General features: G+C 50.0%; 1 gene segment (V, D, J or C); it reads left to right on the forward strand.

Moving 5' to 3' along the window:
• The first annotated feature begins 398 nt into the window (after positions 1-398).
• Positions 399-22,176, forward strand: part of LOC119961274 — a 44,529-nt gene continuing 22,751 nt past the window's right edge. The window contains 1 exon segment of the C gene segment in view: positions 399-660. Coding sequence covers positions 399-660 — 262 coding nt within the window.

A 22,176-nucleotide genomic window follows, 5' to 3' on the forward strand; every position in this document is an offset into this window, starting at 1 on the left:
CCCCCTTCTGCCGGGTATTTAAATGCCGCTCACTGGGACCCGAATCCAACAGTCCGGGAGCTGGTTTGTTCACTGAGTTCCTGACACAACCATTTCCCCCAAATGGCCAGAAGGATGAGGTGGGCCATTTCTCTCAGTTTGTTGCTGACTTTCTTATCCCGTGAGTAGTTCTTATTGTCCAAGTCTCTCACTGTTACTGTCTCAGTGTTAGTCTCTCTCTGGAATGTTCCAGAGTCACCAATCATTTCACCAGCATTAATCCTCGGGCTTTTTGATATATTTTTACAGGTGTCCAGTCGGATGTTGTGTTGACTCAGCCAGAGGCAGAGACCGGGCGTCCCGGAGGCTCCCTGACACTAACCTGTAAAACCAGCGGCTTCGATCCCGGTAGCAATTACATGCACTGGGTCCGGCAGGTTCCTGGACAGGGATTGGAGTGGCTGCTGAACCACTATGGTTCATCAAGCAGCAGCGCTGCGCCAGGAATTGATAATCGATTTATTTCGTCATTGGACACTTCAAACAAGATCTTCTTGGCGGTCGTGAAGAACCTGGAGACGGAAGACACCGCCATCTATTACTGTGCATCTCCAGCGGTGGGATTGGATGGCAATACGTTGGGCCATTGGGGACAAGGAACTATGGTGACGGTGACTGCAGGTAAGAAACATACAATTATTCTGCAAGTGATTTACTTGAGTCTCTTTTGTATTTTACTCTATTCCGTCGTCCATTCAAATGCTTGTTTGGCGGATTCTGTACTGTGTTTTTTGTTGTAATTTTACATGTGATTCTGCTGAAAATTGTATTAATTATTCATAGAATTTACAGTGCAGAAGGAGGCCATTCGGCCCATCGAGTCAACACCGGCTCTTGGAAAGAGCACCCTACCCCCTACCCAAGGTCAACACCTCCACCCTATCCCCATAACTCAGTAACCCTACTCAACATTAAGGGCAAATTTTGGACACTAAGGGCAATTTATCATGGCCAACCCACCTAACCCGCACATCTTTGGACTGTGGGAGGAAACCGGAGCACCTGGAGGAAACCCACGCACACGCGGGGAAGATGTGCAGATTCCGCACAGACAGTGACCCAGACAGTGACCCAAGCCGGAATCGAACCTGGGACCCAGGAGCTGTGAAACGATTGTGCTATCCACAATGCTACCGCGCTGCCCTATTCCATTGGTTTTTGACAAAAGATACAGTTCTGTGATTCAGTCCCTGGTTATTGAGGTGTTGTTGTTTTTCTGCTCAGTACTGTGTGACCGGTTTACTTTAAATGCTGAACCTCTGTTATACAATTTGGCATTGGCACAATACTTAATTTCAGTAATATCTGATGGTTGAAGATATTGCCATCGACTGCAAAAATTACCTTTTTAAATATATCTGGCACATAACAAAATAAAGAATTAATGCTTTCAAGATTCAAAATGGATTTACTGAACATGTGCTGTATATTAGTAATGATGATGCTGTCATTCATAGAGCAGCACGTTAGCACAGTGGTTAGCACTGTAGCTTCACAGCGCCTGGGTCCCAGGTTCAATTCCCGGCTTGGGCCACTGTCTGTGTGGAATCTGCACGTTCTTCCCGTGTCTGCGTCGGTTTCCTCCGGGTACTCCGGTTTCTCCCACAGTCCAAAGTTGTGCAAGTTAGGTGGATTGGCCATGCTAAACTGCTCTTATGTCCAAAAAAGGTCGGACTGGGTTATGGGGGTAGGATGGAGGTGTGGGGCTTAAGTGGGGTGCTGTTTCCAAGGGTTTGAGCAGACTCGATTGGCCGAATGGCCTCCTTCTGCACTGTAAATTCTATGTTCTATTCCATATTTATGTATATTTAAACATTAAATTGTTTGGCAATGAGCGGGTTGTCTGGATTCGATATTGGGCTTTTTCGGCAATGATATATTTGATTCGATTGGAAGTTTTCGGATAATTGAGCTATGTCTCCATGAAACGATTTTCAGCTCCTCCGTGATGTGATTTGGTTGTTTCCTGCTGTGAACGTTTCAAATTTGTGAAAGGGTTTGGCGTTTCGGCATTTTTTAAAGTCGACGGCATGTTTTGAGATTTAAAGAAAACTCTCCGTTTTTTGAAACTGCTTGAATACAATTGAAGAGAGAAAACAGGCAGGTTTCAATAAAGACAAATAAACATGTAAAGATATGTTGCGGCAATTTTAAACTTAACTGATAATTGCAAGTTAAACTAAACCATCTACTGATCAATTGGAATATTTTTTCCAAAACAACCTATTTAATTTTCAAAGGGATTTTTTGAATCGTAAGAGGAAACTATAAACGTGACATGTGCGTGCAATGCTCCTTCAGAACATTGTTCGTTACTGCAATCACAAAATATATAATAAACAAGTTTTCAAATTGTCGGCCAAGATGAATATAATCTAAACAAATATAATGCACTAACATCGCTCCTTAATAACCAAATAAGGACTCGACTTCCGGGCGGCGAGCGAGGAGGTCGCAGGGAGAGGGGCTCCCGCAAGCGCCAGGAAGGAACCCCCCCGACAGGCCGGACGGCGGAGGAGGAGCGGGCGGCAACGGCGGAGGAGGAGCGGGCGGCAACGGCGGAGGAGCGGGCGACAACGGAGGAGCGGCGGGCGGCAGCGGCGGGCGGCAGCGGCGGGCGGCAGCGGCGGGCGGCAGCGGAGGAGAAGCGGAGGAGAAGCGGAGGAGGAGCGGGCGGCAGCTGAGGAGGAGCGGGCGGCGGCGGAAGGCGGAGGCGAGGAGCGACGGCGACAGGGAGGCCCAGCAGCGGCAGGTCCAACCCCTCTCCCCCCCCCCCCCCCCCCCCCCCCCCCCCACGCGGGCCGGGAACGGTGCGGTAGCGGCGGGCCCTCTTCCCCCCCCCAAACCAGCAGCGGGACACCACCTTCCCCCCCCCAATCAGCAGCGGGGACACCAACTCCCCCCCCCCCCCCCCAACCAGCAGCGAGGACACCAACCCCCCCCCCCCCCCCCCCCAACCAGCAGCGAGGACACCAACCCCCCCCCCCCCCCCCAACCAGCAGCGGGGACACAAACCCCCCCCCCCCCCCAACCCCCCAACCAGCAGCCCCACTCGCCCCTCCCCCTCCCCCCAACTGCAGTGACCACCACGTGGCAAGGACAAAGGGGGACTCTCTCTCTCTCTCCTGGGCGAGTGGAGAGAGAAAACAAAAGAAAAAAGAGACTTATATTTCTGTTCTTTTTTTTAAAATAAAAACCCAAAAGAAAACTGGTAAAGAGAAAAGGGGTGAAATAAAGGGGTAAAGGAAAGAAGGGGGGAAATAAATTTTTCATTTAAAAAAAAAAAAATATATACATATATTTTTATATATATATAAATAAAATTAAAATAGGGTGCGGAAAAGGGGGAAAAGAAGAACAAGGAGAGAAGAAACGATGAAGGGGAAGGGGGAGAAAAAAATGCCAGAAGGGACCCAAGAGAAAGGGGGCACCGGAGGTGGACGGGGCAAAGGGCAAACCAGCTTGGGCGAACGAGTCAACACGCGAAGCAGCGGGAAGAATGTATCGCCGCATCCAAAAGGGCTGGACGGGCGGGCAACCTCTCCCCTGGGGTTAGAGGGGGGCGTGAATTGGAAGGAAGCCATTGCAGAGGTGGTGAGGGAGCAGCTGCAGGCAATCAAGGCAGAGTTAAAAGCAGACACAGAGGCCGCAGCACAGGCAGCAATGACCAGGGCCATGTCAGGGGTGCAGCAGGCTCTGACCAGAATGGAGGAGAAAGTGGATGCCCAAGGGAAGATACTGGAAGCCCACGGGGCAACCATTAAAGAGCTGGAGAAGGCAGCGACTGACGTGAGCGACCGGGTCATGTCCCTGGAGAGGGAAATGGCGAAACTGAGTGCAACACAGGGGAGCCTGAAGGGCAGGGTAGACGACCAGGAGATCAACTCGAGAAGGCAAAACATTAAGATAGTGGGCCTGCCAGAGGGGATAGAGGGTAGAAATCCCACAACATTCGTGGCTGCGATGCTGGGCTCCTTGGTGGGGCGGGAAACTTTTCCCACCCCACCGGAAATGGACAGAGCTCATCGGTCACTGCGCCCGAAGCCCAAGGAAGGGGAAAAACCGAGAGCAGTTATAGCCAGACTGCACCGGTACCGGGATAGGGAGACAATCCTGCGCTGGGCCAAGGAGAATAGAGCCTGCAATTGGGACGGGCACGCCATCAGAATCTACGAGGATTTTGGAGCGGACATAGCTAAGAGACGGGCGGAGTTCAACAGAGCGAAAGCAGCTCTCTATAAGAACAAAGTACGTTTTGGTATGCTGTACCCAGCAAAACTCTGGGTCACATACCAACACAAGGAATATTTCTTTACAGCCCCTGCCGAGGCGAATAGATTCGTTGAGGAGCACGGGCTGGAAAAACGCCATGGGAAGTAGGGACGAGGGGCCCATGGCAAGGAGATACGTCATGCCGACGGGGGGGTGGGGAGGGGCGAGGCAAAGCCAGCCCCCTCCCCCCTGGCAGGAGCACCCAGGAAAAACAACCCAATGCCCAAGGGCCCGCTCCAGGTGGGAGGCCAGGCCCCGGCACGAGGGAACGGGAGTACTGGAGAGGGGAGAGGGGAAGGGGGACAGCAACCTCCGAGCGGGGAGCCACCGTGCTAGCAGGAAAGCTAGCGAAGGGGGCGCGCAACAGAGCAGGGCCGCAGCGCACCCCCAACAGGGGGGAAGGCGCCAGGCAGGGGAGGGGGGGGATCACCCATCAAAGGTGGGAGAGCAAATGGGGACAGGAATGGGGGAGAGAGGGGCAATGGAGGGGTACACAGGGGTATCCCCGAAAGGGATAGAGCGGGGGGGGGGGGCACTCGGGGGGCGAGAGACCAGGGAGGGGAAATGCAGGGACGAAGGGACAAAAGAGGCCAGAAAGGGAATAGGGCCACAAAGTGCCACAGACAAGGGCTCGAAACAGGGAACTGCTGCAAACACCCACCCAGTACGGTCTGTGGGTGAAGGGGCCCCCCGGAGTGCAGGGGGCTACCCGCGTGGCGGACACACAGTGGACGGCCATGGCGGGTGTCCCCGGGACAAGGGGGAACCCCGGAGCGCAGGGACCCGACCGCATGGGGAGAGCAGTGATAGTGGACATCCTGGACGGCCCCCTAACAAAGGGAAACCCCAGAGGGCAGGGGCGCGTCCACCGGACAAATATGGTTAACCCCACAGGAGCAAGGGGGCAGAAGCCCCCCACCAGAATAGTCACCTGGAACGTAAGGGGACTTAATGGCCCAGTGAAGAGATCTAGAGTCCTCACCCACCTTAGAAACATGAGGGCCGACATAGTCTTCCTCCAAGAGACGCACTTGAGGGAGCAGGACCAACTGCGGGTAAGAAAGGGCTGGGTGGGACAAACCTATCATTCCTGTTATGGGGCAAGGGCCAGGGGGGTGGCGATCCTGATTGGCAAGAGGACAATGTTTAGGGCGACAAAGACGGTTACGGACCCAGGGGGACGGTATGTCATGGTCAGCGGGGCCCTGGATGGGGCGCCGGTAGTCCTAGTTAACGTGTATGCGCCCAACTGGGACGACACGAGCTTCATCCAAAAGACCATGGCAGAAATCCCGGACATAGCGACGCACCGACTAATCATGGGGGGGGACTTCAACTGTGTACAGGACCCAACGACGGACAGATCAAACCCCAGAACGGGGAAAACCTCAAACATGGCAAGGGAACTCAGTCACTATATGGAGCAGATGGGAGCAGTAGACCCCTGGAGATTCGCCCACCCGGGGGAGAAAGAATTCTCTTTCTTCTCCCCAGTACACAACGTGTACACCAGAATTGACTTCTTTGTGGTGGGGAAAACGGTGCTTCCAGAGATAGACAAGGTGGAATACTCCGCAATTGTGATATCAGACCACGCCCCACACTACATGGATGTGCGGCTAGAGACGGGAAGGGCCCAGCGCCCCAAATGGAGGTTGGACGGTGCCTTACTAGCTGACAAGGCCTTCAGCGAAAGGATAGCGCGGGCCATAGCGGAGTACACTGAGATCAACCAAAACGGGGAGGTCTCACCCTCCACGTTCTGGGAAGCGCTTAAGGCCGTACTAAGAGGGGAAATCATAGCCTACAAAGCGCAAAGAGATAGGGAGGAAAGGGTGGCTAGGCAGAAGCTGGTCGACTCCATACTGGAGGTAGACCATAAATACTCCGAGGCCCCGACCGTAGAACTCCTGGCGGAGAGGAAAGAATTACAAAGGAACTTTGACCTGCTCTCCACCAGGAAAGCAGTACACCAACTCCGCCAGGCACGCGGGGCCCTATACGAACACGGAGACAAAGCCAGCCGCCTGTTGGCCCACCAGCTGAGAAAGCAGGCAGCCAGCAGAGAAATTGCGCAAATCAGAGATACCAGAGGCACGTTGGAAACAGAACCAGAGAGGATTAACAAAACCTTCAAGGCCTTCTACCAAGAGCTGTACACCTCAGAGCCCCCAACGGGGAAGGCTGGGATGAACCGGTTTCTTGACGGACTGGACATACCAGTTGTGGGAGAGGGCAGAAAACGGGATCTGGAAGCACCACTAGCACTGGGAGAGATCATGGACAGCATTAGCTCCATGCAGGCGGGGAAGGCGCCGGGACCGGACGGATTCCCGGCGGACTTCTACAAAAAATTTGCGACAGCGCTGGCCCCGCACCTGCGGGAGATGTTCACAGACTCGCTAGCTAGGGGCACATTGCCACCCACGTTAGCACAGGCCTCAATCTCGCTGATACCTAAGAAAGACAAAGACCCAACGGAATGTGGGTCATACAGACCCATATCTCTGCTGAATGCAGACGCCAAAATACTGGCCAAAATCCTAGCCAAGAGGCTAGAAGACTGTGTACCTGAGGTGGTCACAGAGGACCAGACGGGCTTTGTCAAAGGTAGACAGCTTACCGCGAACATCAGGCGCCTGCTGAACGTGATAATGACCCCCTCCGGGGAGAGAACACAAGAGGTGATCGTCTCCCTGGACGCAGAAAAGGCCTTCGACAGAGTCGAGTGGAAATACCTCATAGAGGTACTGGAGCGGTTCGGGCTTGGAACAGGGTTCACCGCTTGGGTAAAGCTCCTGTACAACGCACCCATGGCGAGTGTACAGACCAACAATACCAACTCCCAATACTTCCAGCTGCACAGGGGCACCAGACAAGGATGCCCACTGTCCCCGCTGCTGTTCGCACTAGCAATTGAACCGCTAGCAATCGCGCTCAGGGCAGCAAAAAATTGGAGGGGGATCCGAAGGGGAGGTAGAGAGCACAGAGTCTCACTCTATGCGGATGATCTGCTCCTCTATATCTCGGACCCACAAAGCAGCATGGACGGAATCATCGCGCTCCTGAAAGAGTTTGGAGCCTTCTCGGGCTACAAACTCAACATGAGCAAAAGTGAGATCTTCCCAGTACACCCGCAAGGGGGGGGGGGGCAGCACTAAAGGGGCTGCCGTTCAATCAAGCCCGACATAAATTCCGCTACCTGGGGATCCAAATAGCCCATGACTGGAAAGGGATCCACAAATGGAACCTCACCAGCCTGACGGAGGAAGTTAAAAAGGACCTGCAAAGATGGAACACACTCCCGCTCTCCCTCGCGGGGAGAGTTCAGACGATCAAAATGAACGTACTGCCCAGGTTCCTCTTCCTGTTTAGATCCATTCCGATCTACATCCCCAAGGCCTTTTTCAAAGCGCTGGACAAACTCATCATGGCGTTCGTATGGGGGGGTAAAAATGCTAGGATCCCAAAGAAGGTCTTACAAAAAACAAAAACCAGGGGAGGGCTAGCCCTCCCGAATCTACAATTCTACCACTGGGCAGCAACAGCCGAGCGAGTAAGGGGATGGATCCAGGAGCCAGAGGCTGAGTGGGTGCGTGCGGAGGAGGCCTCCTGCATGGGAACCTCCCTCCGGGCCCTCGCCACGGCAGCACTCCCATCCCCACCCAAAAAACACTCCAGCAGCCCAGTGGTGACAGCCACCCTCCAATCCTGGAACCAACTGCGGCAGCAACTTGGCCTGACCAAAATGTCGAACAGGGCTCCCATCTGCAACAACCATAGGTTCACACCAGCACTGACTGACGCCACCTTCAAAAGGTGGAGGCAGGACGGGGGGACACTGACAGTCAGGGACCTATACACGGACGACAGGATCGCAACACTGGACGAACTGACAGAGAAGTTTCAGCTAGCTGGGGGGAACGAGCTACGGTACCTGCAGCTCAAAAACTTCCTACGAAAGGAGACAAGGACGTACCCACAACCGCCACGACAGACACTACTGGAAGACCTACTGGACGCAAGTATCCTAGAGAAAGGGAACTGTAGTGACATGTATGACCGACTGGTAGATAGGGACGACACCGTACTGGACGCAACAAGAAGGAAATGGGAGGACGACCTGGGGATGGAGATAGGGTGGGGACTCTGGAGCGAAGCACTGCATAGGGTCAACTCCACCTCCACGTGCGCAAGGCTCAGCCTGACGCAACTAAAAGTGGTACATAGAGCCCACTTAACAAGAACCCGTATGAGTAGGTTCTTCCCGGAGGTGGAAGACAGATGTGAACGGTGCCAAAGAGGCCCGGCCAACCACGCCCACATGTTCTGGTCTTGCCCCAGACTCGTGGAGTACTGGACAGCCTTCTTCGAGGTTATGTCCAAAGTGGTGGGAGTGAGGGTGGAGCCATGCCCGATAGTGGCGGTCTTCGGGGTTTCAGAACAGCCAGATCTATTCCTGGGGAGGAGGGCGGACGCCCTTGCCTTTGCCTCCCTGATCGCCCGCCGTAGAATCCTGTTTGGCTGGCGGTCAGCAGCACCGCCCAGAGCTGCGGATTGGCTGTTCGACCTCTCGGAATCTCTCCAAATGGAGAAAATCAAATTTGCCATCCGAGGGTCGGACGACGGCTTCCACAGAACGTGGGAGCCATTCATGCAACTGTTCCGGGACCTATTTGTGGCCAATGTACAAGAGGAAGAATAGTCGGGGGAAGGTAGCGGGAGGGGCTACAGGTTCGGTACGGGGGTTCGATGGCTAGCTAAGGCCCAAAACCAAACTAAATAAACATGTTGGGGGGGGGGGGGGGGGGGGGGCGGGCGCAGTTACTACTACGAAGATGCTTACCTGTAAATATGTATGTTAATTTTTGCGTGTTTGTTTGTTGTTTTTTTTCTCCTAACAATTTGTAATTTGTTCAATATAAAATATGAAAACTGAATAAAAACATTTATAAAAAAAAAATAACCAAATAAGCGATCATGCTACCAATATCATTAATCTTTAATGTCCTTTCAAAATTTTGGTTACTACTGAGCACATTTAGCAAGGGCGCACGGTAGCAAGTGGTTATCACTGTTGCTTCAATGCGCCAGGGTCCCAGGTCCGATTCCCACTTGGGATGTCTGCACGTTCTCTCCGTGTCTGCGTGGGTTACCTCCGGTTGCTCCAGTTTCCTCCCATAAGTTCTGAAATACATGCTGTTAGGTGAATTGGACATTCTGAACTCTCCATCAGTGTATCCAAACAGGCGCCGGAGTGTGACGACGAGGGGATTTTCATAGTAAAAGTTCTGAATGCACGACTGTGCTCACTTTTTAAATAAATTGTCTATCGCTCATTGCATTTGAATTCAGATAGAGGTTTTGCAGTACACTTTAGCAATACATTTAGCCAGTAATTACATTACTTCTGTGCAGCCGCAACCACAGCTTCAGTGCCAATGGTGGTGGATAGTAAAATAATTGTTGTTTATCGTCCCTCAAACTGTTTTCTAAGAGTCAATAAATTATTGAATTAAAGTTGCAGGGAGGTTGGCTGGAGATTGGCAAGTAAAAGCTTGAAATTCAAATACATTGACCTGTGAACAAAAGGTTAAATGAGCTTTCCAGTTAATAATGACATGCCGTTTCCCCTAGCTGTGCTGTACAAACGATAGAATTATAGGAAGAAGAGAAGACAGAATGGAAAAATTGACTAAAGCTGAACCGCATGCTAAACGCCTGTTAAATATTAAATTGAACGAAAAATATCTAAACTCAATTTGCAAATTATGTTTTCGACGCCAGCTTTAACGGGTGATGTGACAACCAGGGAACAAAGAACAATTAGTGTGATGCGAACCAGACCAACGTTGGAACTAAATTGTGCTGAGAATAGGAGTTTATGATTTATCAAAGCGTTCAGAAATATGCATAGATTACAACTTTGTGTGTTTTAAGCAGAGCAGTTCAGGTAGAATTTTGAAAAGTAAAATACCAAAATATGACCAAATTTGAGTAAATGCCATTTACATGTTTGAATTTTTCCACATAGTGTTTGATATTTTGACATTTTTTAACTGTCAGGTTCATTTCATTGAACTTTTATTATTGCAAAATGTTACAGGCGGAAAAAATTTTTACTTTCTGGAAAAATATGCTTTCATATTTATAGAGTAAAATTCAACTAACGGGGAAATAATATTACTGCTTGTTAAGTCAAAATAAATGGCGCCAACAATTGAAGTACACTTCTCATTGTTGCGATGTGACAAATCAAAGGGATTATATAATTTTTAATTCAATGTAAAACAGATTAGTGTTAAATTCGATAAGGTAGTTCGCTACGATGATTTTGTTAGTTACATTTAATTATGAATTCATATCAAATCAGTGGGCAATAAGGTTTCAATGTGAGTGTTTCCGAGTTTGTTTAATTCTTACACAGTCACAGTGTCTTTGTTATGGACATCAAACTATGCTGAGTCTCTAATATTTCATGTGCTCATTTTAAGGGTAGCTACATCTAATGCTGTTTCGGGATTTCAGACAGACAAGGAGAAACAGTAAAGCGTCTAAAGGGCTTCTGAAATTAAACAGGCTTAATTCAAAATAAGTTATACAATTATTATTCTCATAAATTGACCATTGGTCCAATAGAATCAGAGTTTGAATGAAATTAACAGATTGAACAGATGTATCCGCTGGGACCTCGATTTTCGGCCAATTGTCCTACTACCGAATTTACAGTGCAGTCGGAGGACATTCGGCCCATCGAATCTGTACCAATCCTTGGAATGAACACCCCACGCCTCCACCTATACCCGTCACCAGTAGCCCCACCGAACCTTTTTGGACAGTAAGGGGCAATTTAGCGTGACCAATCCATCTAACCTGGACATCTTTAGACTGTGGGAGGAAACCGGAGCACCCGGAGGAACCCCACGCAGTGTCTGTCCGCACAAGTAGGCTTACTTTAACACTTATGAAGTTACCGTGGAAATCCCCTCGTCGCCACATTACTGCGCCTGTTCAGTGACACTCAGGGAGCTTTCAGAATATCCAATTCACCTATCAAGCACGGCTTTCGGGACTTATGTGAGTAAACCGGAGCACCGGGAGGAAACCCACGCAGACACGTGAAGAACGTGCAGACTATGCAGAGACAGTTACCTCAGCCCGGAATCTAGCCCGGGTCCCTGACGCTGCGAAGCAACAGTGCCGTCTTCATGATTGATGGTAACCCTTCTGTTTTCTTCTGCTTGTATTTCAGAGAGCGGAATTTATTTAATTTCGTCAAAATGTTTTGCATCTGGAATGTAAAGGGTCACGTCATGTTTGACCAAGCGCCTGAGAAATGTGATTCCTGACATGCAAAAAGAGCAATTCAGAACTGACCGATTGATTGTAGAATGAGATTTTGCTTATTTTAAACAGCGATGTGTCTGTTTGGGAATGTTCGATTATGCAATGCAGGTGGCATTTTATTCTATTTTTATTCGTTTTTAACAGACCTTGACCTGTTTCATGCGATAGAGTAGAGAGACAAATTAGAAATAATTTTAATTTTAATCATATCATGGGGTGGTCGGTTCGTTTAGCTCACTCGGCTAAACCGCTGGCTTTTAAAGCAGACCAAGCAGGCCAGCAGCATGGTTCGATTCCCGTACCAGCCTCCCCGGACAGACGCCGGAATGTGGCGACTAGGGGCTTTGCACAGTAACTTCATTGAAGCCTACTCGTGACAATAAGCGATTTTCATTTCATTTTCATTCGTTGACTACGGCAGCACTTTTTGTCTACCCCGTGTTTCCCTTTGAGAAAGTGTTGATATGACGCCTCCTGTAGTCGCCGAACTCCGTCTAGGGTAGATACACTGGCAATTCTATTAGCAAAGGAGGATTTTCACCAGGCAACATTGAAAGAACGGCGATATAGTTCTAAGTCAGGATGGTGTGGACTTGGAGGGGAACGCCCAAGTGGTGGTGGTTCCTTTTTATCTGCTGTCCTTGTCATTCTAGGTTGTAGAGCTTGCTGGTTTGGAAGGTGCAGTCGAAACTGTATTGGCGAGTTACGGTCGTGCATCTTGTCTACGTTCCACACAGCTAGCGCAATGCGTTGGAGGTGGAGTGAATGTTTAAGTGATGAGGGGGTGTTAATTTCCCGGGCTCTTTTGACCTGGAAAATGTTGAATTTCCTGAGTTTTCGGGAAGTTTCACTCATTAAATCAAGTGGAAGTTATTAAATCACAGTCCTCACTTGCGTCTTCGACGGTGCTGGGAGTTGAGTTACTCGCCACAGACTTCACACCCTCTGACCAGCTTTATGTCTACGCCGGTTTGAACCCTCCACGAGGAATATCTGGTGAGACAGTGTTCAGGGAGTTTTACTTTTGATCAAAGCAGCGCTGTAACTTATACGGAGTGCTTGATAGTTCAGTGAATTCCACCATTGAAAGTTTTGATCTGAGCATTCGCGGGCATGAGCGAGGGTTTTGCTCTGTACCTGAACTTCTCCTGTGCCTGAACTGAAAGACGTTTCCCCGCAGACGTCAAGAAATCTGAATCAGGATCGAACTTACTAGCTGGGAGAACTAGAGTCTGATATGTGAAATTAAATTGTTTAATTATTCGGGCGGAATGATGCAAGTCAATTAACTTTCACAATCTTTCTGAAATGATGCATCAATTAGAATAAATGAATCAAGCGTTAGCATTTTAATGTCGGACAATATGAACGTGAGTGACCTGAGCTTCAGCACAATTTCAGAACAAACTGGAAGTGAGAGTAACGCCCCAAAGAGAAGCGTCTGTTCTGATATCATACACGCTGGCACAATGGTTAACACTACTGCCTCACGGTCCAGGGTTCTCTTCCGGCCTTGGTTGACTGTCCGAGTACAGATTGCATCTTCTCCCCGTGTCTCTCCTGCGTGGGTTTCCTCCGGGTCCTCCGGTTTCCTCCCACAGTCCAAATATTGTTCCTTAGTGGCCAAAGAGTTGCAGGTTAGGTGATGTTACCGGGTTGAGGAGGGGGGGGGGGAGGGGGAGAGGGAGAGGGGGGAGGGGGGGAGTGGTCATGGGTAGGGTGCGTATTCGGAGGGTTTTCGCAGACTCGAGGGGTCGGCTGTCCTCCTTCTACAATGTAGGGATTCTATGAATAACTACAAGCTAGTTTGACGACTTAACTGGACAATGACCAGACACACACTCCAAATAATATCGTAATAACCTAATCTCTGAAAAAATTATATTGTCAATTATTTTAGAAAGTTCACAATCAAGGAAAAGCTGTCGTGAGATCCGACTCGGTCAGAGCACTGATCACAAAGTTAGTAGACTACATTTCTGTGAAAGATTTAAATGTTTGTCCAACCCATGGCTTGCCAATGCGTAATATGCTTACTGTGAGAGTGGGTGAGAGTATGTATGGGAGTATGAGGGGGATTGAGAATATTGGATTTGGGTTCATTGTCACGTGTGCCGAGGTACAGTGAACAGTGTTGTTTTGCGTATTGAGACTGGGAGTGATTCAAACAGACATCCTCACACATCACACTCTCTCACACACAAATGCACACACGCGCACATTCACACATTCATTCTCCCTTCCGCACCCACGCAAAAGCTTTCTCTTTCACACAAATACATACAATTTCGCGCCCTTTGTCACACTCCTTCACACACCCACACACAATCGTAATCTAACATACACAAGTGCACAAACACACACTTGCCTATATGCAATCGCTCTTCAAACTCACGCATTCGCTCTCTCTAAGCCACATTCCCACGCGTACTCTTCCCCGCTCTCTCACACATTCTCTCAAACACATTAACACACACTCTCTCTCTCACATACACACTCTCTCTTACACATACAGACTCACTCTCACAAACTCATACCTTTGCGAACACAAATTATTTATCACACACTCTCTTTCAGCCTCACGCACATAGGCTATTCGCTCTCTCACACACAGTAAGATGCACGCACTGGGCTTCAGATCCACATTCTCTCACACCCTCTCACTCATGAACTCTCACACTCTCGCTGTCTCTCTGCCACACACACTACCTCTCTGGCACTCGCAGATTCTGCCGACGCACCTTCTCGCTAACACACAATCTCTCTCACATACAGCCACTCTCACTCAGAAGCACACACTCCCTCAATCGCACTCACTCAGGGACTCACACTCATACACACGTACACAATGTCTCTCACATACATATCCCGGCTTTCGCTCAGGCATATCACTCACACACGCACGCAAACACATTATCTATCTCTCTCACAGACTTTCTCTCTCACACATATACAGTCCTTTGCACTCTTAAACGCACAAACTCTCCCGCACAGGCACAATCTGTCAAATTCACGTGAGTACATTCTCTCACACATTCTCACACACGCTCTCTCCCACATAGAGTGCACTGTCTCTCACACACGGAAACTCACACATACATAAATAGTGTCTTACCCACAAACTCTCTCTCACAAACACACACTCACGTCAAAGCTCTCCTTCAAACCCGCACTATTTGTCTCTCACACACAAGCTATCTGTCCTGAAGATATGTACTTCCTCACACAATCGTTCGCTCTCTCGCACATTCTCTTTCACACCCTCTTTCTCACTAAAGACTCTCACTCACAGACACACCCAGACACAATGCTGCCAGTGAGACGTGATAGTGTTCGCATTTTTCAAATGTATGGTACGTTCCGAATTGACAAAAGATGTAATCAAATTCATCAACAGTATCGCTGAAAAGTTTAGACATGGCTTCGTTTCCACAATTATGCTGCACACCAACAAAATTAACGGGAGCTGGAAAATATTGAGGCTCACGGCAATATCCAATTGTGTTTTTTTTTAATAAGTCCTAATTTCGTTGCAGCATGCACTTTAATAAGGAATCTTAAATTAATCGCTTTCTTTCTGGCTTATAAAGGCGGCAGTTTGTGCCCAGTATCGGAGCCGCCGTCAGTTAATAATGCAGAAAAGCTTTTGTGTATTACTTCCGTAAACCAGACTTAATTGAGTTTTTAATATGCAATTCTGTTATTAAAATTGAGACTCACGTTAATCAGAGTAAACCTGGGAGAAAAAAATTCATCAGCATCGTCTGAAATATTGCAACTTAATGAGCACCACAGGTATCAATATTAATAAGAAATGAATGTAGCTCTCATAAGCTGTCAACTGTCTTTAATTCTGTACCCCGCCCAGCACAGTTTTCGGAGATTTTCTTCAATTCAACAGTTACATTTATAATTAAGCTAAGCTGTTTGAATTACAATGTTTGTTCATCTCCAGACTTACCATAGTGATCTACCTTTTCAGGGAATGATCTTGAATTACTTATTCCTGTTCTGTTTCTATGTGCGTGGTCACTGTGTGAATCAGGAATCCCAGTGCATAACAGTGAAACCTCTGGTTCGTTCTCCTGTATTTCAGGTAGCTAAATTCTTCACATTAATTTAAGAAGCTTGTATCTGTGAACAAGGTACAATTCTGTCCTTCAGGTGACAAGGTGTCCCTGAAATAAGATCAACATCATAGTTTATGAAATTCAGAAGAAAAATTTCAGTGCACACAGTTACGAAAGATGTTCAGTGCTTTCTGTGTCTCAGCCGAGGTTTCTTAATTGCTGCATCTGAATGGAAGTTCAAAAGAATAATAATAATAATCGCTTTTTGTCACAAGTAGGCTTCAACGAAGTTACTGTGAAAAGCTTCTAGTCGCCACATTCCGGCGCCTGCTCTGGAAGGCCGGTATGGGAATTGAACTAGCGCTGCTGGCGCTGCTCTGCATCACAAGCTAGCTGTTGAGCCCACTATGCTAGACCAGCCACCTATGCAGCCTCGATTACGTTTTAGAATCTGGACCGACCCTTCGAAAGAGCACCTTGCTTAAGCCCATACCACCACCCTATCCCCAAAGCCCCACCTAACCTTTTGGACACTAAGGGACAAATTAGCATGGCCAATCCACCTAACCTGTGCATCGTTGGACTCTGAGTGGACACTGGAGCACCCGGAGGAAACTCACGCAGACACGGGAAGAAAGTGCAAACTCCACACAGTCACGTGGGGGGGGGGGGCACCAAGGTGGGGCAGTGTTTCGCACTCCCACCTCACGGTGCCGAGATTCCAGCTTCGATCCCGGCTCTGGGTCACTGTCCCTGTGGAGTTTGCATCTTCTCCCCGTGTTTTTGTGGGTCTCACCCGCACAACACAAAGATGTTCAGGGTAGGTGGATTGACCACGCTAAATTGTCACTTAATTGGAAAAAATCAATTGGGCTCAAAATTTATTTAAAAAGAGGCAGTCACCGGAGGCCAGAATTGAAGCCGGGTACCTGGAGCTGTGAGGAAGCAGTGCTAACCGCTGCACCAGAATACTTTCCATCATTACTTTACTGCGCTTGGTAGGTCTGTGAAAAGGCAGATTTCGAACTATTTTCCACTTCCAGATCTGATCTGTTTGTGCCTGCCCTGGAAGGACTTAAGGAAGTTTAATTTATATCGAACTAACGACGTGAGAGCTACGAGACTGTCACCAGACTCCTAAATGACCCTCTTATTGACTGACCTCATTAACACTACACCCTGTATGCTTCACCCGATGCCAATTCTTATGTAGTTACATTGTATATCTTGTGTTGCCCTATTACGTATTCTCACGGGGATACGCACCATGCCTACATGTCGGTATTTCATACTCTGCAGATAATGCATCTCGGAATACAACCAGCAATGGTGGTCTATCTCCCAGTCGCCACAGCCCTGGGCGATGCAGCTGTACGAGCTGGAGCTGCTTGAGGAGGTGGAGGTTGCAGCAGTGGAGCATGCCCCAGAGGAACGGAAGGCAGCCGCCGAGGATAGAAAGGTGGCTACTCAACAGGCCAAAGAGGAGGATGTGCAAAATGGGTACCGCATGAGGCCTCATGTGTATCTGATGTACCTGCTGTTCCAGGAGTTTCCAGACAAGGAATGTAGTCGAAGGCTGCGACTGAGCAGTGGGACCACACCACATATCTGCCAGATCATGGCACGCATGGCACTGGACCTGGGGGATGGATGGGGTGGAGGGGAAACACATGCTCCCGGTGGCCATCAAGGTGATGGTCGCACTGAACGTTTGAGCCACAGGTTCGCTCCAAGTGCCAAGTGGGGACCTGTCTGGGATCTCAGAGAGTTCGGTGCAAGGGTGCATCCGCAGCCATCACGGAGGCCAAAGATGCCCAGTCGGCCCAGCACGTCCATCATCTCAATGACCGAGCTCATCGAGATGACCAGACAGCGTGTTTCATCACCATTGCCAAGAGACCCTGTGTCCAGGGGATGACCGACGGAATACATGTCATCCTTCGGGTACCTGCAGATTGCCGGCTGATATTCACAAACCAAAATGGGATCCACTCGATGAATGCAGCTGATGTGTGACCATGACGGAAGCATCATGCACCTCTGCAGCCGACACCCGGGCAATGTGCACGATGCCTTCGGCTTCATACACTCGACGGTTCCTGGCATTTTCGAGTCTCACCCCCAGCTGCGAAATTGGCTCCTGGGGGTTAGGGGTTATCTTCTGTGGTCATGACTGATGACGTCTATCTGGCGGCAACAGACGACACGGAGACGCGCTACAACAATGCCCATGCCACGCCCAGGGACATGATCGAGCGCGCTTCGGCATCCTGAAGATGCGGTTCCGGTGCACTGTCCACACTAGAGGGGCCGTCCTGTATTGCACTGGAGGGTTGCTCATGTCGTGGTGGCTTGCTGCATCTTCCACAATACCACGCAGCAGAGGGGCCATGTGGTGGAGGAGGAGATTAACGCCAGTCCTCGACCAACGAGGAGGATGCGGGCGTGGGCGGGGCTAGGCCGGACATGGGGTGCGTGGAAATACGGGACGACACGTGTGTCCCAGAACCAACGCTCACAAGACGCTCTGATCACCTCCAGGTTCACTGAATAAGTTGGTGACTGGCCAGGCGCATGAAAGCCGCACCCCCCCCCCCCCCCCCCCTCACCTCCAACGCCCTACTGGCCAGCTCCCCCGCTCCCGCTTGCACCCACCACGAGAATTCCTACCGACCTCACTATGGGTGCGGGCTCTAGATTGGCAGAAACAGCGGGTCTCGTCCATGGGATGGTGATTGATGACTACCCACACTGCATTGAGCTCTGTTGCTCCGCATCATTTGAAGATGCCTGACTGTTGCCCACGATAGCAATTCCCACCGCTCACCTGGGTGATGCCTGCATGCGAGCTGACCATTCAATACAAGGTCGAACTAAAACCCTGGGATGGTGGGACAGTGGGTATTGGACACCGGAGCGGTGAGCACTAGATGAACTACGGTCCCTGGGCCAAGTGCACCCCTAATGTCTGCCCATTCCTGCACTCACATCCACTCCCAAAGCAGCCGGTGTAGACCAACCCATCGCTCAAACCCGTCTGACTGAGCACCGAGGCAGGTTTTTACTTTGTGCGCCAGGGTTTACTGTGAAAACATTCACAAAGATTCGTGTCCTAGCTCCTATCAGCTAAACTGTTCTCTGCAACCGTGGCAACTTAACTGGTGTCCCGTTCACTGGCCTTAAGGGCCGTAAAGCTATGTCTAGGTGTGTTCCCTGGCGATACGTCAGGATGGGGGCAGCACGGAATCATTGTGGATAGCACAATGGCTTCACAGCTCCAGGGTCCCAAGTTCGATTCCGGCTTGGGTCACTGTCTGTGCGGAGTCTGCACATCCTCCCCGTGTGTGCGTGGGTTTCCTCTGGGTTCTCTGGTTTACTCCCACAGTCCAAAGATGTGCGGGTTAGGTGGCTTGGCCGTGATAAATTGCCCTTAGTGTCCAAAATTGCCCTTAGTGTTGGGTGGGCTTACTGGGTTATGGGGATAGGGTGGAGGTGTTGACCTTGGGTAGGGTGCTCTTTCCAAGAGCCGGTGCAGTCTCGATGGGCTGAATGGCCTCCTTCTGCACTGTAAATTCTATGATCTATGTAGGCGGCCTGCTGTGTTTCCCGCCCTGTGACCTGTGTTCCGTGTTGCGGCCGTCTTCTGGGGGGACCAGGACTAAGCTGTTGTTTAAGTGCCCCAGGTGCGGCCCTATTCATGCCTGCTGCCAATGAGATGCGCCAGAGACAGGAGGAGGGGGGTGGGGGCGGGTGGAGTCTCAGGTGCTGAAGTGTTCTGACACTCCCCTGTGGGGAGCTCCATTTACGTCTGGGCCACGTCGGCCAGTGCTTGAGTAATGCTGCAGATGCCCTCGGCCATGACTCACTGTGATTGGACCATGTTCAGGAGCGCTGATGCAATGACCAACTATCTCTGGCACATTGCTAACGGTGAGCGGACAGCCCAGTCCTGGGTCTCGGCCAATACCAGCACAGAGTGCCCCAGGCCTTGGGCACGTTAATCTATGACCAAGATTGTGGCCTCCACCGCAATGCCACCCGTGCGATGTTTGCCTGGGTGCCACGCATGTTCAGCACCATCTCCTGCGGCTGCACGAGGTTGGAATCATCCACCTGCGCCTGCTGGATGCTCGGCGACAACCCCTCATGTAATCGAGAGAAACAGATGACGCACAATGGTAGAAATTCTGAAGCATGCAGCCCAGCTGGTGGTGGATGGTTGCCTCTGTAGCCAGGGCACCGGCCCTGACAGCCGGAATGGGTGCCAGCATGTGGTGCAGGATGAGGGTTCGTCCACTCTCCATGTGAGCATGGGAGGGATGGGGTTATGGGTGTGTGGGACGGCAAAGTGGCAAAGTGCTGTCTACTCACACTGGAGGCTCTGAGGAGGTCATGCAGTTTCTTTCGGCACTGAAGGCCGATCCGAAAGTTGCTGCCCACGGTGATGGACCGACCCTGCCACCTATGCCCAGCCCTGACGAACGTCGGTGGCAGCAGCATCCTTCCCACACAGGGGTGAAGAGTCGCCTACCTCTCCTCCAGGGCGTCGAGCAGAATCTCCAATTCAGCATCGGGAAACCCTGGTGCCCCGCATCTTGCTGCCATATTGTTAGCTGGGATGAGTGGCTGTGTGGAGTGAAGTGTTTATATACGAGTGAAGCTTGTCAGCCTCCTCAGTGTAAATCACGAACCCAACACCGTTTTCCATTGGAATCCATCGTATTTCATGTGGCGCTAGTGCTGGCCCCTCAACGGCCGCTGAATCATAGATCATCAGATAATTTACAGTGCAAAAGGAGGCCAATCGGCCCATCGAGTCTGTACCGGCTCTTGGAATGAGCACCCTACTTAAGCCCACACTTCCACCCTATCCCCGTAACCCAGCAACCCCATCTAACCTAAGGGCAATTTCGCATGGCCAATCCACCTAACCTGCACATCTTTGGACTGTGGGAGGAAACAGGAGCACCCGGAGGAAACTCATGCAGACACACGGAAAACGTGCAGACTCCACACAGACAAGTGACCCAAGCCTGGAATTGAATCTGTGACCAGATGCGGCGCCAGTTCTCTGTGGTAGAATCCTGTACTGGCGTCAACACTTTGTCTCAGGAACAGGAATCCGCACCCAGATTTGCAAGTAAAACATTAACAAACTGTTCATTTATAACAAGAGTAAACGCTTAACATATATAACACATAACTGAAACTATGGTGTGCTGGTCTACAGGTTCCCAAAAACCCTGCCCCGTCCTCTATCCAGACACACGCAAACCAGGCACACAGTGAAGAAATAGGAAATGGGTTATAATAACGGGAATGAAAGAAAATATCTGAAATTAATCTTCGCTGCTGTGGTTAAGCGGTGGTCTTATCAGAAGGCAACCCGCTGGGAATTGTGCCACTGCAATTCTGACCTTCGACCACCAGATGGAGCTTTACACAGGTGATTCGGATCGATGCCATTCTGATCTCTGAACAGCAGATGGAGGCTCCGTTTCCCTGAGATATTACTGGAGCTTCATACCTGAGAATTTCAGTCTCTTAAGTAGGGTGCTCTTTCCAAGAGCCGGTACAGACTCGATGGGCCGATTGGCCTCCTTCTACACTGTAAATTCTCTGATGATCTATGATTCAGCGGCCGTTGAAGGGCCAGCACTAGCGGTATTACAAAGATTGGTCTCATTTTGCGATGTAGCACGCCATTCAGACACAGGATTGGTGTATTAAGTCCTGGGAAGAAACTGCCTGAATTCCAGAAGATCCCTTCACAGTTCTGACTGCTGTCTGTCGTTTTAATAGGACTGCAATCACATGTATGATTAGATGTTTTTAAAATCTTCTGGCAGAGAGAGAGCAGAGAGAGGGTGCCATTCAGCAGCCTCCTGGCGGAATCTCTTCACAGATTCTCTCCAAAGATGTGCAGGTTAGGTGGATTGGCCATGATAAATTGCCCTTAGTGTCCAAAATTGCCCTTAGTGTTGAGTGGGGTTACTGGGTTATGGGGATAGGGTGGAGGTGTTAACCTTGGGTACGGTGCTCTTTCCAGGAGCCGGAACAGACTCGATGGGACGAATGGCCTCCTTCTGTACTGTAAATTCTATGAAAAAAAGACAAAATGGAGCTAATGAGTAGCACGGTAGCACAGTGGGTAGCACTGTTGCTTCACAGATTCAGAGTCCCAGGTTCGATTCCCAGCTTGGGTCACTCTGTGTGGAGTCTGCACGTTCTCCGCGTGGGTTTCCTCCGGGTGCTCCAGTTTCCTCCCACAAGTTCCGAAAGACGTGCTGTTAGGTGAATTGGACATTTTGAATTCTCCCTCTGTGTACTCAAACAGGTGCCGGAATGTGGCGACTAGGGGCTTTTCCCAGTAACTTCGTTGCAGTGTTAATGTAAGTCTACTTGTGACAATAAAGATTATTATTATTAATAATCACAGCACCCACCT

Source organism: Scyliorhinus canicula, unplaced genomic scaffold (assembly GCF_902713615.1).
Source record: "Scyliorhinus canicula unplaced genomic scaffold, sScyCan1.1, whole genome shotgun sequence".
NCBI lineage: Eukaryota > Metazoa > Chordata > Chondrichthyes > Carcharhiniformes > Scyliorhinidae > Scyliorhinus > Scyliorhinus canicula.